A 19816-nucleotide genomic window follows, 5' to 3' on the forward strand; every position below is an offset into this window, starting at 1 on the left:
CCTGGAACTATAGCGGGGTGACTGTTACCCCAATGTTTCTATATATCTGTAACCTTGTTATGGGCTAAGGGGGCCCAGCCTGAAGGCCAGTTAGGGGGGGATTTGGGGTGAGTGCTTATTTGTGCCCTGGGTACCCCTGGAACTATAGCGGGGTGACTGTTACCCCAATGTTTCTATATATCTGTAACCTTGTTATGGGCTAAGGGGGCCCAGCCTGAAGGCCAGTTAGGGGGGATTTGGGGTGAGTGCTTATTTGTGCCCTGGGTACCCCTGGAACTATAGCGGGGTGACTGTTACCCCAATGTTTCTATATATCTGTAACCTTGTTATGGGCTAAGGGGGCCCAGCCTGAAGGCCAGTTAGGGGGGGATTTGGGGTGAGTGCTTATTTGTGCCCTGGGTACCCCTGGAACTATAGCGGGGTGACTGTTACCCCAGTGATTCTATATGTATAATAAGAGCTATGGGGGTGCAAGTGATACCAGGGGGAGGGGGAATATTTACAGTAACCCACAGAAACCAATCAGCAGGGAGCATGTGTAAGTCTGCTGTTTGTATGCTGATTTCTGATTGGCTGATCTGGCTTTTGGTATTTTATTATAATGATTTATATGAGAGCAGTACAAGTTGTGGCCCCTCAGCCCCCCCCCCCCCCCCATACTCAGTACTGAGGGGCCCGGGGTACCTCAGATTGGCCAATATTAATAAATCCACCAAACGCTCGGTGCCACAGGCCTTTAGAGATGGTGATGCCCCTATTGTGGGGCTGTCAGGGGTTGTTTGTTTGTTTGTGCCCCCCCTGCTGACAAGGGCAGAGGTTAGTGGTTATGTCTGACCCCCTGAGGGGGGCAAATAAACACAGGAACAGGGGAATAAAGGGTGTTTGCTGAGCTGTCAGTGCCTGACAAGGGGCAGAATATCTGTGGGCCGGGGGCAAACAATGGATTAACAGTGTAATATGTGGGGCACAAATACCCCCCCATCACTTGTACTGAGCTTCCATCAATCACTCTGGCTCTGTACCAACCCGCTGGGAGTTGTAGTTCAACAAGGTCTGCCGAGCAAGGTCTATCTATCTATCTATCTATCTATCTATCTGTCTGTCTGTCTGTCTGTCTGTCTGTCTATCTATCTATCTATCTATCTATCTATCTATCTATCTGTCTATCTGTCTGTCTGTCTGTCTGTCTGTCTGTCTGTCTATCTATCTATCTATCTATCTATCTGTCTGTCTACCTATCTATCATCTATCTATCTATCTATCATCTATCTATCTATCTATCATCTATCTATCTATCTATCTATCTATCTATCTGTCTATCATCTATCTATCTATCTATCTATCTATCTATCTATCTATCATCTATCTATCTATCTATCTATCTATCTATCTATCATCTATCTATCTATCTATCTATCTGTCTATCATCTATCTATCTATCTATCTATCTATCTGTCTATCATCTATCTATCTATCTATCTATCTATCTATCTATCATCTATCTATCTGTCTATCATCTATCTATCTATCTATCTATCTATCTATCTATCTATCATCTATCTATCATTTATCTATCTATCTATCATCTATCTATCTATCTGTCTATCATCTATCTATCTATCTATCTATCTATCTATCATCTATCTATCATTTATCTATCTATCTATCTATATATTATTAGTCTCAGCGCAGTGTCCCAGTGTATGTGAGTATGAAGTACCCGGGCAGGACCGGCCCCCTGGCACTAAGGGTCTGCAGCTTCAGCCAATCCCGGGGTGGGACCCAGTGCCCAATTCTTGCCCTGCTGGTGCCGGTTAGTCAGTCCGGGTATTAACTACTCCTGCTCTGAGTTAAAGGGCAGTGCCGGGCGGATGTACCATGTCGGGGGGGGGGGGGACAAACCATAACAATTTACCAGAAAATGCAGTTGAATGAACAATTACTTATACTGTTATTTAAATGATGTGTTGGGGGGTCAAACCTCACCCTGTATGGGGGCATCTGGCAGGTCTGTCTCTGGCCCCCGTGTCTCTGGCACTGTCAGGGCATCGATGGCATATTGTGCAGAAGAGCAGGCAGCCTGGCACGGTGCCCCATAGCAACGCATTGCCAACCGGTTCCATAGCCGCCTATTGGGGGGGGGCAGACTGGCACATCAGGATTAACCAGTTAGTAGCCAGGTGGCAGCTCCTTCCCTGGGTTGCCCGGGCTGCTGCCGGCCTGTGAGCGCTGCCCCCTCCCCAATGAGTTAACAACGCAGTGTGATTAGCCATTCATGCTGACGGCAGTCTTAATACTCGCCCTCCCCCCAATCCTGCCCTCACTGCAGCCCGAGTCTCCGCTCTCACCCCCACTCAGCTACCCCCACTCAGCTCCCCACTCCCCTCACCCCCACTCAGCTACCCCCACTCCACTCAGCTTCCCCCACTCCCACTCACCCCCACTCAGCTACCCCCACTCCACTCAGCTTCCCCCACTCCCACTCAGCTCCCCTCACCCCCACTCAGCTCCCCCCATTCCCACTCAGCTCCCCTCACCCCCACTCAGCTTCCCACTCCACTCACCCCCACTCAGCTCCTCTCAGTTCCTCTCAGCTCCCCTCACCCCTCTCCCCCCAGGCTGCTGCCTGCTCCCCTCTCCCCCCAGCTGGGGCTGCTGCCGGACCCCGTTGCCCCTCTCCATAGACACAGAGCAAGGCACAGGCAGAGTGACTGCAGCACAAGGGTAACTATGCACCAATCATATTCCATGGGGGGGGGGGGACAGTATGGCAGCCTCCTTGCTGGGGTCCAGCTGCCCAGGGGGATATATGGGGTAGGGAAGGGTTATGGGATGCACACAGGAAGTGCACAGCTGGCTGCACAGAGCTCACTGTCAGACCCCCAGCAGGAAATGGAGGGTATCGGGGGGGGGGTAACAGGGGGTGGAGCCAGTGAGACATGACGCTCTTATTATTATTATTATTATTATTATGTTCTGTGCTATGTCCTCGCCTGACCTCCAGTCTCTGGGAAAATCACACACACACATATATATACACATACATACAGTATATACACACATATACACACATACACACAGATATACACACACATACTGTATATGCACATATATATCACCCTGTATAATAACTGTCACTCACTATGACAGATTACTCCCATGATGCTCCGCCGGGCAGGTATCAGGTCAGGTGATTAAACATAATGGCAGGGAGACAGGACAGTGCAGGGTTAAACTGCAGCCTGCAATTCATTCCCACTATGTGTTTGGGAACAGGTCCCGCCCCCCCCCCCCCCCCCCCCCCCCACTGCTCTATTTAATTACGGGGGTCAGTAATATTATCTGTACTGTTGGATCCTATTGCCCTATGTCACTGTCCTGCATCATATTATCCTTTAGACTGTAAGCTCTTGGGCAGGGCCTGCCTTACCTGGTGTACCCGTCATTGGCTGCTGTGTATGTCAGGTGTATTTATTGTACGGCGCTGCGGTATATGTTGGCGCTCAATATGATCCTATAACTTTACCTTGTACCTACTGAATCCTATTGTTTTATTACTTCTTCCTACACCAAATATATTTCTGTTTGTTATATAGTATTAATGTTATTGTATTATCTTATTATTACAGGTATAGGACCCATTATCCAGAATGCTCGGGACCAAGGGTATTCCGGATAAGGGGTCTTTCCGTAATTTGGATCTCCATACGTTGAGTCTATTAAAAAATCAATAAAACATTAATTAAACCCAATAGGGCTGTTCTGCCCCAATAAGGGGTAATTATATCTTAGTTGGGATCAAGTACAGGTACTGTTTTATTATTACAGAGAAAAGGGAATCATTTAACCATGAAATAAACCCAATAGGGCTGTTCTGCCCCAATAAGGGGTAATTATATCTTAGTTGGGATCAAGTACAGGTACTGTTTTATTATTACAGAGAAAAGGGAATCATTTAACCATTAAATAAACCCAATAGGGCTGTTCTGCCCCAATAAGGGGTAATTATATCTTAGTTGGGATCAAGTACAGGTACTGTTTTATTATTACAGAGAAAAGGGAATCATTTAACCATTAAATAAACCCAATAGGGCTGTTCTGCCCCAATAAGGGGTAATTATATCTTAGTTGGGATCAAGTACAGGTACTGTTTTATTTCTACATAGAAAAAGGAAATCAGTTTTAAAATTCTGAATTATTTGATTAAAATGGAGTCTATGGGAGATGGGCATTCCGTAATTCGGAGCTTTCTGGATAACGGGTTTCTGGATAAGGGGTCCGATACCTGTATATCTATCATATATATTATCTTATTACATTATTATATACTTATTATTAATATTTCGTTTAGCACATCATTGTATAACATTCCCTTACATTATTCTCTATATAACAATACCCATGATACAATACACAGCCCACACCTCACTGTATATCATATAATCACACTGCCCTGTATATATATATTATTTGCCCTTACTGCCCCGTGTGCAGGGGTATCTGGATGAAACAAAGGGTGTTTCTATCTGAAAGCAAATAAAAATCACAAATAAACTTGACGTAGGTAATTTATTGATCCCTAGAATATTTATAAAAAATCTGAATGTAAAAAAATTGATCGCAACAAAAATGTTATTTTATTTTGAAAAATATTTAAAAAAAACCCAAAACAATAACACAGTTGGGATACCCATCGGCCCCGGGGCGGCCGTTCCGCTCACAGAATAGTCCGATCCCAAACTTAGAAACTTTTACTCTAAACATTCAGGATCTTTACATTCAGGATTTTCGTGAATTTAGTAGATTAAAATGAATAAATCTGATTCTGTTTTTCTGTTTATTTCACTTGCATTTTACTCTCTTTTCCCAGGTACAAGAGACAGACGGGGTCTGCGCCTCAAATAAACATCCCCCCCAGGAACCCCCCCATGTATATAACACGGGCCTCCCTACACGAGTTTCATGTGCTGTGTGAGAAAAACATGTATGTAACGGCCCCCCCTTATTATAATTAATCAATTATATTATTGTAATTGGGCCCAGCGGAATAGAATAGGAAAGGAAAGGAGAGGGGATGAGAGACAGAAGGAGAGAGGGGAAGGGAAAGGGGGTTCGGGGAGAGACAAATGGGGGGAGAGGGGAAATATAGAAGGGGGGAGAAGAGGGAGGATGGGGGGGAGTAAGGCCAAACAGTTGGGGGGGGAATAGAAAAGGAAAGGAGAGGGGATGAGAGACAGAAGGAGAGAGGGGAAGGGAAAGGGGGTTCGGGGAGAGACAAATGGGGGGAGAGGGGAAATATAGAAGGGGGGAGAAGAGGGAGGATGGGGGGAGTAAGGCCAAACAGTTGGGGGGGGGAATAGAAAAGGAAAGGAGAGGGGATGAGAGACAGAAGGAGAGAGGGGAAGGGAAAGGGGGTTCGGGGAGTAGAGAGACAAATGGGGGGAGAGGGGAAATATAGAAGGGGGGAGAAGAGGGAGGATGGGGGGGAGTAAGGCCAAACAGTTGGGGGGGGAATAGAAAAGGAAAGGAGAGGGGATGAGAGACAGAAGGAGAGAGGGGAAGGGAAAGGGGGTTCGGGGAGAGACAAATGGGGGGAGAGGGGAAATATAGAAGGGGAGAGAAGAGGGAGGATGGGGGGGAGTAAGGCCAAACAGTTGGGGGGGGGAATAGAAAAGGAAAGGAGAGGGGATGAGAGACAGAAGGAGAGAGGGGAAGGGAAAGGGGGTTCGGGGAGTAGAGAGACAAATGGGGGGAGAGGGGAAATATAGAAGGGGGGAGAAGAGGGAGGATGGGGGGGAGTAAGGCCAAACAGTTGGGGGGGGAATAGAAAAGGAAAGGAGAGGGGACGAGAGACAGAAGGAGAGAGGGGAAGGGGGTTCGGGGAGCAGGGGGAGAAACCATTTGATAATTGTAGACTGGGGGGGGGGATTCAGTGCCAGTAACTCAGTGTCTTTCTCTCCCCAGTCCCTCGGACCCCCCTGCTCACAGTGCTGCCCCCTTTCCATGAAAACCAAACCCACTTCTCAGAAATGTCCTCTGTGGGTCGAACCCCTCGGAAAAACAGCAGCGTCAGGATGGTTGTACAGGTGAGGGGGGGTCGGGGGTCAGTGCCGGTACCTGTGCCCCTTCCCACCAATTGGAATCTCCAGCTCTGTGTGTAAAGAGGTGTCTCCCCTAAAATCCTTGGGCTGCTGTGGTATGAGCCCCCCCCTACCAGATACTATAGCAGCAGGATGAGCCCCCCTACTAGATACTATAGCAGCAGGATGAGCCCCCCTACCAGATACTATAGCAGCAGGATGAGCCCCCCTACCAGATACTATAGCAGCAGGATGAGCCCCCCCTACCAGATACTATAGCAGCAGGATGAGCCCCCCCTACCAGATACTATAGCAGCAGGATGAGCCCCCCCTACCAGATACTATAGCAGCAGGATGAGCCCCCCCTACCAGATACTATAGCAGCAGGATGAGCCCCCCCTACCAGATACCATAGCAGCAGGATGAGCCCCCCCTACCAGATACTATAGCAGCAGGATGAGCCCCCCAGTGCCTGGAGATTAGAATACCCCAGAGGGGTCTGTCTGTGACACCATGAGAGCTCATACACCCATTATATAACATTTAAGGGGCACAACCTTATTATTTACCAGTTGTATCCGGGGGGGGGGTCGGACTAGACCGGTACCAGCTAATACTGATCTACCTGTAACCCCTTTCTGTACTTTCCAGAGCCCAGAGGAAGCCCCGCCCCCCGCAGTACAAGTTACTATTCCCAAAGTGCCTCTTACAAAGAAAAGGTGAGTCTGAAACTTACTCTGTGTCCTCCAGCGCCCCCTCCTGGCTCAGCCTTGGTACAGCCTCCAACTGGCTCAGCCTTGGTACAGCCTCCCACTCTGGGCTACGACTGGCTATAGTGGCACTTGGGCACTCCCCATCCCTGGGCAACTGTAAGGTGCCACAGACAGTCACTATTTATTGGGCTGGGGGGGGGGCTGTTTGTGCCTCTGGGTACTGGGAATGCCGGGGGGGCTGTAAGGTGCCACAGACAGTCACTATTTATTGGGCTGGGGGGGCTGTTTGTGCCTCTGGGTACTGGGAATGCCGGGGGGGCTGTAAGGTGCCACAGACAGTCACTATTTATTGGGCTGGGGGGGCTGTTTGTGCCTCTGGGTACTGGGAATGCCGGGGGGGGCTGTAAGGTGCCACAGACAGTCACTATTTATTGGGCTGGGGGGGGGGGGCTGTTTGTGCCTCTGGGTACTGGGAATGCCAGGGGGCTGTAAGGTGCCACAGACAGTCACTATTTATTGGGCTGGGGGGGCTGTTTGTGCCTCTGGGTACTGGGAATGCCAGGGGGGCTGTAAGGTGCCACAGACAGTCACTATTTATTGGGCTGGGGGGGCTGTTTGTGCCTCTGGGTACTGGGAATGCCAGGGGGGCTGTAAGGTGCCACAGACAGTCACTATTTATTGGGCTGGGGGGGCTGTTTGTGCCTCTGGGTACTGGGAATGCCGGGGGGGCTGTAAGGTGCCACAGACAGTCACTATTTATTGGGCTGGGGGGGCTGTTTGTGCCTCTGGGTACTGGGAATGCCAGGGGGGCTGTAAGGTGCCACAGACAGTCACTATTTATTGGGCTGGGGGGGGGGGCTGTTTGTGCCTCTGGGTACTGGGAATGCCAGGGGGGCTGTAAGGTGCCACAGACAGTCACTATTTATTGGGCTGGGGGGGCTGTTTGTGCCTCTGGGTACTGGAATGCCAGGGGGGCTGTAAGGTGCCACAGACAGTCACTATTTATTGGGCTGGGGGGGCTGTTTGTGCCTCTGGGTACTGGGAATGCCAGGGGGGGCTGTAAGGTGCCACAGACAGTCACTATTTATTGGGCTGGGGGGGGGCTGTTTGTGCCTCTGGGTACTGGGAATGCCAGGGGGGGCTGTAAGGTGCCACAGACAGTCACTATTTATTGGGCTGGGGGGGCTGTTTGTGCATCTGGGTACTGGGAATGCCGGGGGGGCTGTAAGGTGCCACAGACAGTCACTATTTATTGGGCTGGGGGGGCTGTTTGTGCATCTGGGTACTGGGAATGCCAGGGGGGCTGTAAGGTGCCACAGACAGTCACTATTTATTGGGCTGGGGGGGCTGTTTGTGCATCTGGGTACTGGGAATGCCAGGGGGGGCTGTAAGGTGCCACAGACAGTCACTATTTATTGGGCTGGGGGGGCTGTTTGTGCATCTGGGTACTGGGAATGCCAGGGGGGCTGTAAGGTGCCACAGACAGTCACTATTTATTGGGCTGGGGGGCTGTTTGTGCCTCTGGGTACTGGGAATGCCAGGGGGGCTGTAAGGTGCCACAGACAGTCACTATTTATTGGGCTGGGGGGGGCTTATACATTAGATAGGTACAAGGAAGGGGAGTTACAGGGGGGCTGGGAAGTTGTGGGATCCCCCCCCCCTGAATCAGTGGTACTGGCAGATACATTAGATAGGTACAAGGAAGGGGAGTTACAGGGGGGGCTGGGAAGTTGTGGGACCCCCCCTGAATCAGTGGTACTGGCAGATACATTAGATAGGTACAAGGAAGGGGAGTTACAGGGGGGCTGGGAAGTTGTGGGACCCCCCCCTGAATCAGTGGTACTGGCAGATACATTAGATAGGTACAAGGAAGGGGAGTTACAGGGGGGGCTGGGAAGTTGTGGGACCCCCCCCCCCTGAATCAGTGGTACTGGCAGATACATTAGATAGGTACAAGGAAGGGGAGTTACAGGGGGGCTGGGAAGTTGTGGGACCCCCCCCTGAATCAGTGGTACTGGCAGATACATTAGATAGGTACAAGGAAGGGGAGTTACAGGGGGGGCTGGGAAGTTGTGGGACCCCCCCTGAATCAGTGGTACTGGCAGATACATTAGATAGGTACAAGGAAGGGGAGTTACAGGGGGGGCTGGGAAGTTGTGGGACCCCCCCCCCCTGAATCAGTGGTACTGGCAGATACATTAGATAGGTACAAGGAAGGGGAGTTACAGGGGGGCTGGGAAGTTGTGGGACCCCCCCCCCTGAATCAGTGGTACTGGCAGATACATTAGATAGGTACAAGGAAGGGGAGTTACAGGGGGGGCTGGGAAGTTGTGGGACCCCCCCCCTGAATCAGTGGTACTGGCAGATACATTAGATAGGTACAAGGAAGGGGAGTTACAGGGGGGGCTGGGAAGTTGTGGGATCCCCCCCCCTGAATCAGTGGTACTGGCAGATACATTAGATAGGTACAAGGAAGGGGAGTTACAGGGGGGGCTGGGAAGTTGTGGGATCCCCCCCCTGAATCAGTGGTACTGGCAGATACATTAGATAGGTACAAGGAAGGGGAGTTACAGGGGGGGGGCTGGGAAGTTGTGGGATCCCCCCCCTGAATCAGTGGTACTGGCAGATACATTAGATAGGTACAAGGAAGGGGAGTTACAGGGGGGGGGCTGGGAAGTTGTGGGATCCCCCCCCTGAATCAGTGGTACTGGCAGATACATTAGATAGGTACAAGGAAGGGGAGTTACAGGGGGGGCTGGGAAGTTGTGGGACCCCCCCCTGAATCAGTGGTACTGGCAGATACATTAGATAGGTACAAGGAAGGGGAGTTACGGGGGGGCTGGGAAGTTGTGGGATCCCCCCCCTGAATCAGTGGTACTGGCAGATACATTAGATAGGTACAAGGAAGGGGAGTTACAGGGGGGGCTGGGAAGTTGTGGGACCCCCCCCTGAATCAGTGGTACTGGCAGATACATTAGATAGGTACAAGGAAGGGGAGTTACAGGGGGGCTGGGAAGTTGTGGGATCCCCCCCCTGAATCAGTGGTACTGGCAGATACATTAGATAGGTACAAGGAAGGGGAGTTACAGGGGGGCTGGGAAGTTGTGGGATCCCCCCCTGAATCAGTGGTACTGGCAGATACATTAGATAGGTACAAGGAAGGGGAGTTACAGGGGGGCTGGGAAGTTGTGGGATCCCCCCCCTGAATCAGTGGTACTGGCAGATACATTAGATAGGTACAAGGAAGGGGAGTTACAGGGGGGCTGGGAAGTTGTGGGATCCCCCCCTGAATCAGTGGTACTGGCAGATACATTAGATAGGTACAAGGAAGGGGAGTTACAGGGGGGGCTGGGAAGTTGTGGGATCTCCCCCCCTGAATCAGTGGTACTGGCAGATACATTAGATAGGTACAAGGAAGGGGAGTTACAGGGGGGGCTGGGAAGTTGTGGGATCCCCCCCCTGAATCAGTGGTACTGGCAGATACATTAGATAGGTACAAGGAAGGGGAGTTACAGGGGGGGCTGGGAAGTTGTGGGACCCCCCCCTGAATCAGTGGTACTGGCAGATACATTAGATAGGTACAAGGAAGGGGAGTTACGGGGGGGCTGGGAAGTTGTGGGATCCCCCCCTGAATCAGTGGTACTGGCAGATACATTAGATAGGTACAAGGAAGGGGAGTTACAGGGGGGGCTGGGAAGTTGTGGGACCCCCCCCCTGAATCAGTGGTACTGGCAGATACATTAGATAGGTACAAGGAAGGGGAGTTACAGGGGGGCCGGGAAGTTGTGGGACCCCCCCCCCCCTGAATCAGTGGTACTGGCAGATACATTAGATAGGTACAAGGAAGGGGAGTTACAGGGGGGGCTGGGAAGTTGTGGGATCCCCCCCTGAATCAGTGGTACTGGCAGATACATTAGATAGGTACAAGGAAGGGGGGTTACAGGGGGGGCTGGGAAGTTGTGGGACCCCCCCCCCCTGAATCAGTGGTACTGGCAGATACATTAGATAGGTACAAGGAAGGGGGGTTACAGGGGGGCTGGGAAGTTGTGGGATCCCCCCCCCTGAATCAGTGGTACTGGCAGATACATTAGATAGGTACAAGGAAGGGGAGTTACAGGGGGGGCTGGGAAGTTGTGGGACCCCCCCCTGAATCAGTGGTACTGGCAGATACATTAGATAGGTACAAGGAAGGGGAGTTACAGGGGGGGCTGGGAAGTTGTGGGATCCCCCCCCCTGAATCAGTGGTACTGGCAGATACATTAGATAGGTACAAGGAAGGGGGGTTACAGGGGGGCTGGGAAGTTGTGGATCCCCCCCCCCTGAATCAGTGGTACTGGCAGATACATTAGATAGGTACAAGGAAGGGGGGTTACAGGGGGGTGCTGGGAAGTTGTGGGACCCCCCCCTGAATCAGTGGTACTGGCAGATACATTAGATAGGTACAAGGAAGGGGAGTTACAGGGGGGGCTGGGAAGTTGTGGGTTCCCCCCCCTGAATCAGTGGTACTGGCAGATACATTAGATAGGTACAAGGAAGGGGAGTTACAGGGGGGCTGGGAAGTTGTGGGATCCCCCCCCCTGAATCAGTGGTACTGGCAGATACATTAGATAGGTACAAGGAAGGGGAGTTACGGGGGGGCTGGGAAGTTGTGGGACCCCCCCCTGAATCAGTGGTACTGGCAGATACATTAGATAGGTACAAGGAAGGGGAGTTACAGGGGGGCTGGGAAGTTGTGGGATCCCCCCCCCTGAATCAGTGGTACTGGCAGATACATTAGATAGGTACAAGGAAGGGGAGTTACGGGGGGGCTGGGAAGTTGTGGGACCCCCCCTGAATCAGTGGTACTGGCAGATACATTAGATAGGTACAAGGAAGGGGCGTTACAGGGGGGCTGGGAAGTTGTGGGATCCCCCCCCCCCTGAATCAGTGGTACTGGCAGATACATTAGATAGGTACAAGGAAGGGGAGTTACAGGGGGGGCTGGGAAGTTGTGGGACCCCCCCCCCTGAATCAGTGGTACTGGCAGATACATTAGATAGGTACAAGGAAGGGGAGTTACAGGGGGGCTGGGAAGTTGTGGGACCCCCCCCCCTGAATCAGTGGTACTGGCAGATACATTAGATAGGTACAAGGAAGGGGAGTTACAGGGGGGGCTGGGAAGTTGTGGGATCCCCCCCCCCCTGAATCAGTGGTACTGGCAGATACATTAGATAGGTACAAGGAAGGGGAGTTACAGGGGGGGCTGGGAAGTTGTGGGATCCCCCCCCCCCTGAATCAGTGGTACTGACAGATACATTAGATAGGTACAAGGAAGGGGAGTTACAGGGGGGCTGGGAAGTTGTGGGATCCCCCCCCTGAATCAGTGGTACTGGCAGATACATTAGATAGGTACAAGGAAGGGGAGTTACAGGGGGGCTGGGAAGTTGTGGGATCCCCCCCTGAATCAGTGGTACTGGCAGATACATTAGATAGGTACAAGGAAGGGGAGTTACAGGGGGGGCTGGGAAGTTGTGGGATCCCCCCCCCCTGAATCAGTGGTACTGGCAGATACATTAGATAGGTACAAGGAAGGGGAGTTACAGGGGGGGCTGGGAAGTTGTGGGATCCCCCCCCCCTGAATCAGTGGTACTGGCAGATACATTAGATAGGTACAAGGAAGGGGAGTTACAGGGGGGGCTGGGAAGTTGTGGGACCCCCCCCCTGAATCAGTGGTACTGGCAGATACATTAGATAGGTACAAGGAAGGGGAGTTACAGGGGGGGGCTGGGAAGTTGTGGGACCCCCCCCCCTGAATCAGTGGTACTGGCAGATACATTAGATAGGTACAAGGAAGGGGAGTTACAGGGGGGGCTGGGAAGTTGTGGGATCCCCCCCCCCTGAATCAGTGGTACTGGCAGATACATTAGATAGGTACAAGGAAGGGGAGTTACAGGGGGGGCTGGGAAGTTGTGGGATCCCCCCCCCCTGAATCAGTGGTACTGGCAGATACATTAGATAGGTACAAGGAAGGGGAGTTACAGGGGGGGCTGGGAAGTTGTGGGACCCCCCCCCTGAATCAGTGGTACTGGCAGATACATTAGATAGGTACAAGGAAGGGGAGTTACAGGGGGGGCTGGGAAGTTGTGGGATCCCCCCCCCTGAATCAGTGGTACTGGCAGATACATTAGATAGGTACAAGGAAGGGGAGTTACAGGGGGGGCTGGGAAGTTGTGGGATCCCCCCCCCCTGAATCAGTGGTACTGGCAGATACATTAGATAGGTACAAGGAAGGGGAGTTACAGGGGGGGCTGGGAAGTTGTGGGACCCCCCCCCTGAATCAGTGGTACTGGCAGATACATTAGATAGGTACAAGGAAGGGGGGTTACAGGGGGGGCTGGGAAGTTGTGGGATCCCCCCCCCCCCTGAATCAGTGGTACTGGCAGATACATTAGATAGGTACAAGGAAGGGGGGTTACAGGGGGGGCTGGGAAGTTGTGGGATCCCCCCCCCCTGAATCAGTGGTACTGGCAGATACATTAGATAGGTACAAGGAAGGGGGGTTACAGGGGGGCTGGGAAGTTGTGGGATCCCCCCCCCTGAATCAGTGGTACTGGCAGATACATTAGATAGGTACAAGGAAGGGGAGTTACGGGGGGGCTGGGAAGTTGTGGGATCCCCCCCCCCTGAATCAGTGGTACTGGCAGATACATTAGATAGGTACAAGGAAGGGGAGTTACAGGGGGGGCTGGGAAGTTGTGGGATCCCCCCCCTGAATCAGTGGTACTGGCAGATACATTAGATAGGTACAAGGAAGGGGAGTTACAGGGGGGCTGGGAAGTTGTGGGACCCCCCCCCTGAATCAGTGGTACTGGCAGATACATTAGATAGGTACAAGGAAGGGGAGTTACAGGGGGGCTGGGAAGTTGTGGGACCCCCCCCTGAATCAGTGGTACTGGCAGATACATTAGATAGGTACAAGGAAGGGGAGTTACAGGGGGGGCTGGGAAGTTGTGGGACCCCCCCCCCCTGTATCAGTGGTACTGGCAGATACATTAGATAGGTACAAGGAAGGGGAGTTACAGGGGGGCTGGGAAGTTGTGGGACCCCCCCCCCTGTATCAGTGGTACTGGCAGATACATTAGATAGGTACAAGGAAGGGGGGTTACAGGGGGGGCTGGGAAGTTGTGGGATCCCCCCCCTGAATCAGTGGTACTGGCAGATACATTAGATAGGTACAAGGAAGGGGAGTTACAGGGGGGCTGGGAAGTTGTGGGATCCCCCCCCCCCTGAATCAGTGGTACTGGCAGATACATTAGATAGGTACAAGGAAGGGGAGTTACAGGGGGGGCTGGGAAGTTGTGGGACCCCCCCTGAATCAGTGGTACTGGCAGATACATTAGATAGGTACAAGGAAGGGGAGTTACAGGGGGGCTGGGAAGTTGTGGGATCCCCCCCCCCTGAATCAGTGGTACTGGCAGATACATTAGATAGGTACAAGGAAGGGGAGTTACAGGGGGGGCTGGGAAGTTGTGGGATCCCCCCCCCCTGAATCAGTGGTACTGGCAGATACATTAGATAGGTACAAGGAAGGGGAGTTACAGGGGGGCTGGGAAGTTGTGGGATCCCCCCCCCCCTGAATCAGTGGTACTGGCAGATACATTAGATAGGTACAAGGAAGGGGAGTTACAGGGGGGCTGGGAAGTTGTGGGATCCCCCCCCCCTGAATCAGTGGTACTGGCAGATACATTAGATAGGTACAAGGAAGGGGAGTTACAGGGGGGCTGGGAAGTTGTGGGATCCCCCCCCCCTGAATCAGTGGTACTGGCAGATACATTAGATAGGTACAAGGAAGGGGAGTTACAGGGGGGGCTGGGAAGTTGTGGGACCCCCCCTGAATCAGTGGTACTGGCAGATACATTAGATAGGTACAAGGAAGGGGAGTTACAGGGGGGCTGGGAAGTTGTGGGATCCCCCCCCCCTGAATCAGTGGTACTGGCAGATACATTAGATAGGTACAAGGAAGGGGAGTTACAGGGGGGGGCTGGGAAGTTGTGGGACCCCCCCTGAATCAGTGGTACTGGCAGATACATTAGATAGGTACAAGGAAGGGGAGTTACAGGGGGGCTGGGAAGTTGTGGGATCCCCCCCCCCCTGAATCAGTGGTACTGGCAGATACATTAGATAGGTACAAGGAAGGGGAGTTACAGGGGGGGCTGGGAAGTTGTGGGATCCCCCCCCTGAATCAGTGGTACTGGCAGATACATTAGATAGGTACAAGGAAGGGGAGTTACAGGGGGGGCTGGGAAGTTGTGGGACCCCCCCCCCCCCTGAATCAGTGGTACTGGCAGATACATTAGATAGGTACAAGGAACAGTAATTTTAGCGTTTTTTCCCTATGGAATAACAAACCCCTGTTTTCCAGCAAACAGAAGGAGCCGCTGGCGCTGATCAGACGGAAGATGTTGGTGCAGAACCAGGTGGGCAGAACTCTACCCCGGCCTCACTGCACGTTGGTCCGTTTGTAGCCCAATTGCGCTGCAGGGTTGAGCACCTCATGGCCTCCTCGTTGGGTTTAGATGTTGGGTTTGGTTTGCTGGGAAGAGTCTATTCTCCTTTCTCTGCTTGCAGGAAATCCAGGAGATTCAGATTCTGGGCTGCAGAGAGGACCCCTTCCCAGACAGCCCACCTCTTGCCCCTTCCCCTGTAAAGCTGGAGCCGGGGGTAAAAGAGGGGCTATATCCAAGGTTTCAAGGGAATGAGGTGGCCACGCAGACCCCCCCTGTCTATTGTTTCAGCTCCTTGGATGAAATTGTTGAATTTATGAGCTGTTGTAACAAGAACGAGGAGGGAAGGAGCCCCCCATTGCCTGAGGGCCCCCCCGATGAGCCTGGGAAAGGGGGGCATGAAGTTCTCTCTGATAACGATCACTCTCCAACATTAAAGTTGGGCATCGAGGAGGACGATGAAGACCAACCAATTGTCTCTCACAACCCCCCAGTGCATTACGTCTCCAGCTCCGGTTCTCCATGTTTCCCCGTTGTTAAGAGACGGAGGAAGCAACGTTTCCACTGTGATTGGCAGGGTCCCGTCACCATCATCAGCTCACCCAACGTGCCAGCCAATGCCGTGGAGTTGAGGGTGGGCGAAGACTTGGCCATGTCTATCCGGAGACAAGTAGACGTCAACAACCCCGGGCCCTTTGGATGGCAACTTGCCAAGCTGCTTTTCACAGAGGAGGAACTCTATGGGCACAACTTCAATGGCACAGATCAGAAAATGCCCCTCAGCCCCAGGCGAGTCCATGCCATCCAGCATGCCTTCCATGACTACTTCCCCAAAGACATGGCGGACGAGGCTTTAGCCAGAGGCCGTACAGCCATTAACCAGGGCATCAGGAACATGTTTTATGTTCGCAGTCGGAGGGACGGGGACTATGCATGACGTGATTGCCCGACAGTTGGGTATAACCAGCGGCACAGTTCTACCCCTTGGGCATGTCGGTACCAGCTGTACCAGCCTGTGGGTGAAGGGGGCGTTGCCACTATTTCCAATATTAGAGCATTGTGGTCCTTTAAACACTGGGCAAATCTGTATGTGGGCAGTAACCCAAGGCAACCAATCAGATTTTGCTTTCATTGTTCTAGAAGCGGCAGCTGATCACTGATTGGTTGCTATGGGCTGTTGGTAGGTGCAGATTTGCCGAGTGTTGATGGATGAGCCCCTTTGTGCCATGATACAAGTTCTTCCATGCACCGGGGGCCGGTATTGGCTCAGCTGTGACTCGTAGCCACTCCCCATTCTATGCAGCAGCTCAGCCAATCAGAGACCTATAATAAAATGGTTTGTTTTTAGCTGATTTTAGAAAATGGAAATTTTTTTAAACAAAAATGTTCTCATGTTTTGCCTCAGTAACCCGAGAGGATTAGCAGCCCCCGGGGGCGCTGGGTGGTACCTGGTACCCCACGTCACTTCTCTTATCTCCCACAATTTCAAAGTTCTACTGACTGGATCACCAATTCCACTGATCAGTAGATGAGTTCTGCTGCCACCTATTGGCAGATGTCTGAACTGCACCCTGTTCCCCAAGTAGAGGGACAATTGAAGGTCATTGGTCGCTAAAGCCTAGCTCCGCCCTTTTTATTTGGAAAATCCTAGTTTTGTGCTGTGACACTTACCCCTATACAGGCTTGTGTATTTATGTAGCGCTACCAGGATCCATAGCGCAGTACAGTCAGGGTTGAACTCACCAAACGGGACACTGGGGAGAATCCTGCCGGGCCCTGATCCATGAGCAGTGCCTGCTGGGATTCCAGAAAGTTCCATAGACACATGCGGCTCAAAGTCTTCTCTAGAGAAAGGGGAACCGGAATTCTGCTGTTGGAGTTCTAGAGCACCGAATGGGTGGCGGGGCCTAGAGTGGGTGCCTGAGCAAAGGGCGAGGGGGCAGGGGAGGAGTAGGGGCAGCAGTGGAAGCAGGTGTAGGAGCAGGGGTAGGGGCAGCAGTGGAAGCAGGTGTAGGAGCAGGGGTAGGGGTAAGAGCAGGGGTAGGGGTAAGAGCAGGAGCAGGGGCAGGGGTAGGAGCCGGGGCAGGGGTAGGAGCCGGGGCAGGGGTAGGAGCCGGGGCAGGGGTAAGAGCAGGGGTAGGGGTAAGAGCAGGGGTAGGGGTAAGAGCAGGAGCAGGGGCAGGGGTAGGAGCCGGGGCAGGGGTAGGAGCCGGGGCAGGGGTAGGAGCAAGGGCAGGGGTAGGAGCAGGTGCAGGGGTAGGAGCAGGGGCAGGGGTAGGAGCAGGGGCAGGGGTAGGAGCAGGGGCAGGAGCTGGAGCAGGGGCAGGGGAAGGAGAAGGGGCAGGGGTAGGAGCAAGGGCAGGGGTAGGAGCAGGGGCAAGGGCAGGAGTAGGAATAGGAGCAGGGACAGGAGTAGGAGCAGGGACAGGAGTAGGAGTAGGGGCAGGGGTTGGAGCAGGGGTAGGAGCAGGGGCAAGGGCAGGAGTAGGAGCAGGGGCAAGGGCAGGGGTAGGAGCAGGGACAGGAGTAGGAGCAGGGGCAAGGGCAGGGGTAGGAGCAGGGACAGGAGTAGGAGCAGGGGCAGGGGTAAGAGCAGGGACAGGAGTAGGAGCAGGGGCAGGGGTAAGAGCAGGGGCAGGGGTAGGAGCAGGGGCAGGGGTAGGGGCAGGGGTAGGAGCAGGGACAGGAGTAGGAGCAGGGGCAGGGGTAGGAGCAGGGACAGGGGTAAGAGCAGGGGCAGGGGTTGGAGCAGGGGCAGGGGCAGGGGCAGGGGTAGGAGCAGGGACAGGAGTAGGAGCAGGGGCAGGGGTAGGAGCAGGGACAGGAGTAGGAGCAGGGGCAAGGGCAGGAGTAGGAGCAGGGGCAGGGGTAGGAGCAGGGGCAAGGGCAGGAGTAGGAGCAGGGACAGGAGTAGGAGCAGGGGCAGGGGTAAGAGCAGGGGCAGGGGTTGGAGCAGGGGCAGGGGCAGGAGCTGGAGCAGGGACAGGAGTAGGAGCAGGGGCAGGGGTAAGAGCAGGGGCAGGGGTAGGAGCAGGGGCAGGGGTAAGAGCAGGGGCAGGGGTAGGAGCAGGGGCAGGGGTAAGAGCAGGGACAGGAGTAGGAGCAGGGGCAGGGGTAAGAGCAGGGGCAGGGGTAGGAGCAGGGGCAGGGGTAAGAGCAGGGACAGGAGTAGGAGCAGGGGCAGGGGTAAGAGCAGGGGCAGGGGTAGGAGCAGGGGCAGGGGTAGGGCAGGGGTAGGAGCAGGGACAGGAGTAGGAGCAGGGGCAGGGGTAGGAGCAGGGACAGGGGTAAGAGCAGGGGCAGGGGTTGGAGCAGGGGCAGGGGCAGGGGCAGGGGTAGGAGCAGGGACAGGAGTAGGAGCAGGGGCAAGGGCAGGAGTAGGAGCAGGGACAGGAGTAGGAGCAGGGGCAAGGGCAGGAGTAGGAGCAGGGACAGGAGTAGGAGCAGGGGCAAGGGCAGGAGTAGGAGCAGGGACAGGAGTAGGAGCAGGGGCAGGGGTAGGAGCAGGGGCAAGGGCAGGAGTAGGAGCAGGGACAGGAGTAGGAGCAGGGGCAGGGGTAAGAGCAGGGGCAGGGGTAGGAGCAGGGGCAGGGGTAAGAGCAGGGGCAGGGGTAGGAGCAGGGGCAGGGGTAAGAGCAGGGACAGGAGTAGGAGCAGGGACAGGAGTAGGAGCAGGGGCAGGGGTAGGAGCAGGGGCAGGGGTAAGAGCAGGGGCAGGGGTAGGAGCAGGGGCAGGGGTAAGAGCAGGGACAGGAGTAGGAGCAGGGGCAGGGGCAAGGGCAGGAGTAGGAGCAGGGGTAAGAGCAGGGACAGGAGTAGGAGTAGGGGCAGGGGTAAGAGCAGGGGTAGGAGCAGGGGCAGGGGTAAGAGCAGGGACAGGAGTAGGAGCAGGAGCAGGGGCAGGGGTAGGAGCAGGGGCAGGGGTAAGAGCAGGGACAGGAGTAGGAGTAGGGGCAGGGGTAAGAGCAGGGGCAGGGGTAAGAGCAGGGGCAGGGGTTGGAGCAGGGGCAAGAGCAGGGGCAGGGGTTGGAGCAGGGGCAGGGGTAAGAGCAGGGGCAAGGGGTAAGAGCAGGGGCAGGGGTTGGAGCAGGGGCAGGGGCAAGAGCAGGGGCAGGGGTAAGAGCAGGGGCAGGGGTTGGAGCAGGGGCAGGGGCAAGAGCAGGGGCAGGGGTAAGAGCAGGGGCAGGGGTTGGAGCAGGGGCAGGGGCAAGAGCAGGGGCAGGGGTAAGAGCAGGGGCAGGGGTTGGAGCAGGGGCAGGGGCAAGAGCAGGGGCAGGGGTAAGAGCAGGGGCAGGGGTTGGAGCAGGGGCAGGGGCAGGAGCTGGAGCAGGGGCAGGGGTAAGAGCAGGGGCAGGAGTAGGAGCAGGGGCAGGGGCAAGAGCAGGGGCAGGGGTAAGAGCAGGGGCAGGGGTTGGAGCAGGGGCAGGGGCAGGAGCTGGAGCAGGGGCAGGGGTAGGAGCTGGAGCAGGGGCAGGGGCAGGGGTTGGAGCAGGGGCAGGGGTAAGAGCAGGGGCAGGGTAAGAGCAGGGGCAGGGGTTGG

The 19816-nt window shown here is 54.3% G+C and overlaps 2 protein-coding genes across 2 annotated transcripts; both read left to right on the forward strand.

Annotated features, from left to right (window-relative positions):
- Positions 1 to 2597: 2597 nt before the first annotated feature.
- LOC116411724 lies at positions 2598 to 16638 on the forward strand. Its single transcript, XM_031904553.1, has 6 exons — positions 2598 to 2724; positions 4871 to 4984; positions 5965 to 6086; positions 6732 to 6799; positions 15195 to 15249; positions 15401 to 16638. The coding sequence occupies exons 2-6, from the start codon at positions 4963 to 4965 to the stop codon at positions 16211 to 16213; spliced, it is 1080 nt and encodes a 359-aa protein (XP_031760413.1). The 5' UTR covers positions 2598 to 2724; positions 4871 to 4962; the 3' UTR covers positions 16214 to 16638.
- A 1457-nt stretch (positions 16639 to 18095) lies between these two features.
- LOC116411526 (probable splicing factor, arginine/serine-rich 6) lies at positions 18096 to 18715 on the forward strand (the record flags this gene model as incomplete). Its single annotated transcript, XM_031903944.1, has 3 exons — positions 18096 to 18146; positions 18363 to 18449; positions 18668 to 18715. Coding segments are annotated over 3 exons (186 nt in total), but the record flags the coding sequence as incomplete, so codon positions are not given.
- Positions 18716 to 19816: the final 1101 nt, after the last annotated feature.

Source organism: Xenopus tropicalis, chromosome 6 (assembly GCF_000004195.4).
Source record: "Xenopus tropicalis strain Nigerian chromosome 6, UCB_Xtro_10.0, whole genome shotgun sequence".
Classification (NCBI taxonomy): domain Eukaryota; kingdom Metazoa; phylum Chordata; class Amphibia; order Anura; family Pipidae; genus Xenopus; species Xenopus tropicalis.

Excerpts from the sequence above, each read along its gene's own strand:
- LOC116411724 (XM_031904553.1), top strand. The coding sequence starts at position 4,963 with ATGTGCTGTGTGAGAAAAACAT. Across the intron at positions 6,087-6,731 it reads GCGTCAGGATGGTTGTACAG|AGCCCAGAGGAAGCCCCGCC; the intron begins GTGAGGGGGGGT and ends TGTACTTTCCAG. Across the intron at positions 15,250-15,400 it reads AGATGTTGGTGCAGAACCAG|GAAATCCAGGAGATTCAGAT; the intron begins GTGGGCAGAACT and ends CTCTGCTTGCAG.